Below are 6,000 nucleotides of genomic sequence, written 5' to 3' on the forward strand. Positions count from 1 at the left end.
AATATACGTACACATTGATTTTATATCAAAACTAAACAATCTAAATTCTTCTGATATTTCTACACTTATAAGTTTATCTTTTAAGAAAAACTTATAAGTGTAAATAATTCTTAAAAGATAAACTTATAAGTGTAGAAATACAATATGTCTGTAGGACTTTTACAAAGCTTCAGGGAAATTATACAAATAAAAAAGATAATATATGGGGGTATTAGTATCAATAAAGATGAAGGGGAATTTAGGATCAATTCAATTTATAATAGTTTAATTAAAAAGCAGGCAAGATTTTCAACCAGTACTGATTTTAATAATAGTTCTGAAATGAAAGATGACCTTGCAAACAAAGGTCAGAATGGGTTAAATGCTGGGAAAAGTAAACAAACTGCAGCTAAGCTTGCAAGCAAAAGAATCCGTTCGATTTATAATACAAACATTAATTGATTAACTTGTGAGATTTAATTAGGGGTTATGGGCCAGAGGTTAGTTGACCTTTATTGTTTTGGTTTAAGGATAAATATATTCTTCATTTTTAGATAGATTTCCATTTATATACTGTGAGGAGGCATGTTTGAATCAATACAGACATTCGATTTTGTTTATATGTCAGTGAATGGAAGTGTTTATTTAATATGTGAGTTTTGTTTCCTATTTATTTATATTTTTTCTTTTGTTGTTTTTTTTTCTCTTTATGGGATGAGTATGTTATTATTTTGATGTAAGTTAAGGTTTTTAAAAAGAACATTTTTTGTTTCATTCTTTTTTCTTTTTTTTCCATTGAGAAAGGCTCCGGGACATGGGGCCAAAATATTCTGAGTATTTTTGTTTAATTAAGTGTTTATTTTATTGTATTCACTGCTTTATAAAAATTAAAATCAGTTTTTCTTGCTTAATTTTTTGTAAATGGAAAAGCAGTGTGGTCTAAGAAATTAAAGATAATATAATAAACAAAAAGAAAACAAATGAACAACATACAATAGAAACAATGACAATAAGCGTAAAGAAACCATTGCTAGCACTAAAGAAAAGAAAACAGCACTAAAACAGAAAAAGAAAACATGAAAAATAATTCTATTTGAATCAACAACCTCTAAGAAAATGTTTCAATATACTGTGCTGAGTAAAATGGTTTACCTACAATACCTTCCTTAAACAACAACAAAGTTTCAGCACAAACAAGGTCATCTGGCAAGGGGTTCCATAACTGGTAGACCATTTTAACAAAACTAAAAACTCTTATGCATTGGCCAGGTTTTGCTGGGTAAATTTCATGCACATGCTGGTGTGTTGTCTGAAAACTAAAATAATACTGTTAACATTATCAATACCATGGACAATACTTTAAGCATTAACAAGTTCAGTCAAATTTTGAGAGAACTGGTCTTTTAGGTTTTAGACAGTTCTGTAATAATTGGATAGTGCTGACTACCAAGATTATCAGGGAACTTGGTCACCTTACTATAAACAAATAGTCTGCTACTAACAATACAAAGGTCAATGGTTGAATTTTTACCATTGAAGGAATACACAGAAGTTCCCAAGTTCTTGAGTTTAATTAGCATGTGGGAATGTTGACTGACAGAAATTGAAACCAATAGCAACAATGATTGAGGGTCTCTTGGGTGGGTTGAGTCCCACAAAGGATGATGAAGATTAAAATCTCCAAGTATTAGTTGGTTTGAGGAAAGGTCTAATAGTTTTGTAAAAGCAGGATTATTGAAAGAAGGTTGATTTATATATAAATCAACAACTGAGAGAGGAGGCAGATTATCCATCTCAACTTTTGTAACTAGTACTTCCATAGATGGCTGGACATCAACATTAGCAACTGAACTGATCAAATCGTTTCTCACAAGTGCTAAAAGACCTCCCCCTTTTTGAGAGGAGAAACTATGATCCCTATCTTTTCTATATATTGAATAATTTTTAATATTAAACTTTCAACCAGAGGACAAATGAGATTCTTAGATGTATACAATTTCTGGGCATTCAACATCCAAAAACCTCTCAACTCACCAAGAGGATCAATGGGTAAACCTTTTGTGTTAAATTGGAATATTTTCATTTTAAATTGTGTACTGTCTTTGGTGCTAAAGGTTATTTTTGGTTGTTTTTAGTTTATTTCTGTTTTGAAATTGGTGAGAGTGCACTTGCAAATCTTTTGAAGAATTGATTTTTTGTTGAGGTAAGGTCTTTTGTGATTCCTGATGATGATTTTGAAGGTGAATTTGAGGTTGGAACAGAATCAATTGATTTCAAGTCATCCTCAGAAATAGAATGACTTGGAGAGGGGTCTATAACAATTTTATTAGATGAAGCATGTGTGGAACTAAGATCCTGAAACATTTTTTAAAGACAACTTGAGATTGAACCTTAAATTTATTTAAATTTTGTAGATAGAAATGAATTGATCATTTCAGGAATTCTTTAAATTAAAATATCATCAACTGTTTTCTTAATAAGGGGTTCTATGACTCTGTTGTATAGATATGATTGGGGTAAGAGTAGGGGTTTCGGGGGTTAAAAGTGGATGGAAATCTTCATTAGAAAAAACTGGAGCCAAGTCTTCCAGTTGTGTACTTGATTTAAGGATATCTGCATACTTTTTTTGCAGCACCAATGGTGATTTTTTCTTCTACTGCCTTAACAATAACTTTTTCAACATTCTTTGTGATGGGACATGCTTTGTCTTTAGCATGATGGTTATCTAGACAATTAGGGCACTTAGTGAGTTATTGTCTCTTTTAATAGGGCAAGATGATATCAGATGGCTATTGGCACACCTTAAACATCTAGGTTTACTCTAACATACTTTGGCAGTGTTGCCATGTCTTTGGCAGTGATTGCAGATCATGACATGGGGGATATATGTCATAACCATTTTTGGCATACCCAGAACAGAAATAAATTCAAGGAGGTCAAGTGAGGGAGTAATGATAAAACATTCATCTTTTCAGATGTATGTTAACCAAAGAGTGGATGTACTTGTTATATCTTGGTCCTTAAGTTTCTCTAATAAAGTCTCAAGTGTAAAAATACCCTTATCAAAGACAAGCCCCTAAGGCATGTAGCCTTTGGGGAGGTTTGAGTGCAATCCCTGTGAACTTTGGACAGGGAAATCCTTTTCAAAGGAAAATGTTAACATTAGATCATCAGCCAAATCTAGCTTTCCTATCTCCAGAACCTTGTTCAGCACTGTTTGATCCTTGATCTTAAAACAGTTAGCACTATTAATTGACCCTACCAATATTGAGTCCTTTTGGCAGTCTTTAACTTGCATTCTTAACAGCATGATTGCTTTCATGATTATCCCCAATGGGGGATTGAGGGGACCAGGCTGCCTAGTGTTTGTTGATCAGACTCTGATGACATTGTCTTCAACTGTGATAACAGCAGATGAAGCTGTACCTCCTAAATCAGGGGGGTCAGACATTTCTAATGGCTTTCAAAGCACTACAGATATACCAGGAAAGAGAAATTTCCCACTACCAGTCACAAGATGAAAAGAAGAGAAGGAAAAAAGGCTTAAATACCTTAATATAAACTTTTAAACTAATAAACACAAGAAAATCAAAATTTAACAAAGTGCTTTAATAATTTAATCTTTTCATATTCTTTCCTTCCTTCCACTTCCTGGGCAATTTATGAAGTTCTGCTCTGGGTAGCCTACATTCCTGAGGTTTTCATTCCCTTAACTCAAATACTTGCCAAAATAGCAAAAAGCTCCTAAACTAGAATTTTACCCCTCTATGCAATCTTCTAAGCTCTACAAAATGGAAAGGGTAGAAATAATAGCTTGAAAACACCCTCCAGAAGTATATTTTAGATCCTGGATTCATTTCTAATAATTTTATTTTTCAAATTAAACTAGGCTACATACCAAGATGGCAACAACCCTTGTAAAATTTTTTTACCCCATATCCTCATAACAAGGTGGGTAACTCTGCTGTTACCCTCTTAAATCTTGAATGAGAGACTTCAGAAAAACATTCAAGATTTTGCCACCTAGGCTTTTTAAAACTGAAAGAGGCTTTTATAAAGTTAAGTTATGGAAAAAATTAACTAACTTGGGCTAAATTAAGTAACAGAAAACAAACTAATACCATGGTTGGAAAAATTTACCTTCCGCTGTCTTGCTTCTTTTGACGGACATGCAACAAAATAAGCATGAACAAGCCTGTAAGGTTGTGTTCCTTTAACTGCTTTGAAATTATTCAAATGTGTGCAACCATTATTGTTCATGTCTTAATATTTCACCTCAGAAGCTTATTCAGGCCTGCATAAGCAACTGAAGAAAGCAGCTTTATTCCATACGACGTTACTTTTAAATTTCTATAATTATTTAACATTCAGACCCAATTCTCTTTGATTCAGACTGCTTCTGTAATGAACATTACAAAAGCTGCAAAAGATAGTAGAGCCATCTAGAATTTTATTTCAAATTTGTCATTAGCGGGTGGAAATTTATTGAACACGGCTTGAACATCGAAATGAGTTTCTTACAAAGAAAAAATTCCAAAAATCCTTGTAAACCTATGAAACCTTGTAAAATAATACACACCTGGTAAAGTGCAGAAAAACATCAAGGCTTAGTTTATTTAAATAAACTGTCAAGGACTTTTGAGGGGAATGATGACTGAAATCAAAACACACAATACGCCTGGGAGTTATCAAATTGGCATATCAACAATGTCTAGGGAACCACATAGAGTATTAAGTTGAAATATTCAGCAAATGTTGATGGAGATATTGAACTAACGAAAATACTCTAACCAACTAACCAAATATGAATACTACTGCTATTACTAAAACTACTGCTACTAATAGTGCCGCTACTTTTACTACTACTGCTGTGACTATTACCACTATTACTGCTACTGTTACTACTTCTGCTACCACTACTACTGCTACTCTTAGGGTCTACAAGTACTGCTACTACTACTACTGCTACTACTACTACTACTAATACTACTACTACTACTGCTACTGCTACTACTACTACTGTTACTTCTATGGTTAAAGGTATTAAGGTGAAACTTTCAGGGAAGATTGAATGGGATATGGAACTAAATAGAAACAGACTATGTGAGTGAAGGGAGTCTTAAGGGTGTATTAGCAATATACAAGAGACAGCATTGATGATTAAGTGAATTATACGTTAAAATCAATGCTAATGTCAATTATAGTAAAGATCCAACTCTAGCCCATAGTAAATAAAATATGTAAAATAAATCATCATAGGTATGATGATGCAACACAATTATCTTTTGACAATATAATATGACGCAAGAATCTTTCAAAAAGTTGCTTTTTTGGGGTATGGTACCATATTTGACTGACTTTTACACGTGGTTCTTCTCTTACTATTCAAACTAAGAAAAGCCATAAGCTTTTTCATATGTGTAAATATCTGTATAAAAAATATTTCGACAAATAACAGTTCAAATAGGGATAAATATTTTTAGTGGACAGTGAAAAAAAAAATATCAAAATACTGAATATTTCGATTACATATACAGTAACTGTCATCAGTGGATATACTAAAGTAAAGCAAACAAAACCAAAGATGTATATACAAAATAAATAATTACATAGTATTTAGTGAACTTATCTTGACTTCCTGAGAGGTCAAAAGTATTGGCTGAAATTGATCTTGCTTTATCTGACCTTGGTGCATTATTATAAATTGACAAATTCACCCGCATCTCTTTTCCGAACTAGGTTTTTAAATAAAATTTTCTTAATTTCAATAGTTTCCCTGAAAATTTTCTTTAGGGACCATGATTTTTAGGGACCATGGTCCCTAAAAATCAAAAAGACATTATCGAACAAAATAAAATGAAGTTTACAACTCAAGACTTTGAATCATCTTATTGAGGATGAAATTAGAAAAAGAGCTTTGATAGTGATAGATAAACTTTCCCAGGAAAATCAAATATTAAACAAGGTTAGCGCAATTGACTTTTAGTGCATTCAACAAACAACAAAAAATCACTTCAATCA

The 6,000-nt window shown here is 32.4% G+C and overlaps 1 protein-coding gene across 2 annotated transcripts in view; it reads right to left on the minus strand.

Moving 5' to 3' along the window:
- LOC148941972 (ubiquitin carboxyl-terminal hydrolase 22-like) overlaps positions 1 to 4,372 on the minus strand; it is a 74,655-nt gene extending 70,283 nt beyond the window's left edge. For both annotated transcript variants that reach the window (XM_089103560.1, XM_089103561.1), the window contains exon 1: positions 4,120 to 4,372. In XM_089103560.1, coding sequence (XP_088959686.1) covers positions 4,120 to 4,239 — 120 coding nt within the window. In that variant the 5' untranslated portion in view covers positions 4,240 to 4,372. The remainder of the gene's footprint in view (positions 1 to 4,119) is intronic.
- Positions 4,373 to 6,000: the final 1,628 nt, after the last annotated feature.

This window comes from Artemia sp. Qi Xiang Cuo, chromosome 17 (genome assembly GCF_049724085.1).
Source record: "Artemia sp. Qi Xiang Cuo chromosome 17, ASM4972408v1, whole genome shotgun sequence".
NCBI lineage: Eukaryota > Metazoa > Arthropoda > Branchiopoda > Anostraca > Artemiidae > Artemia > Artemia sp. Qi Xiang Cuo.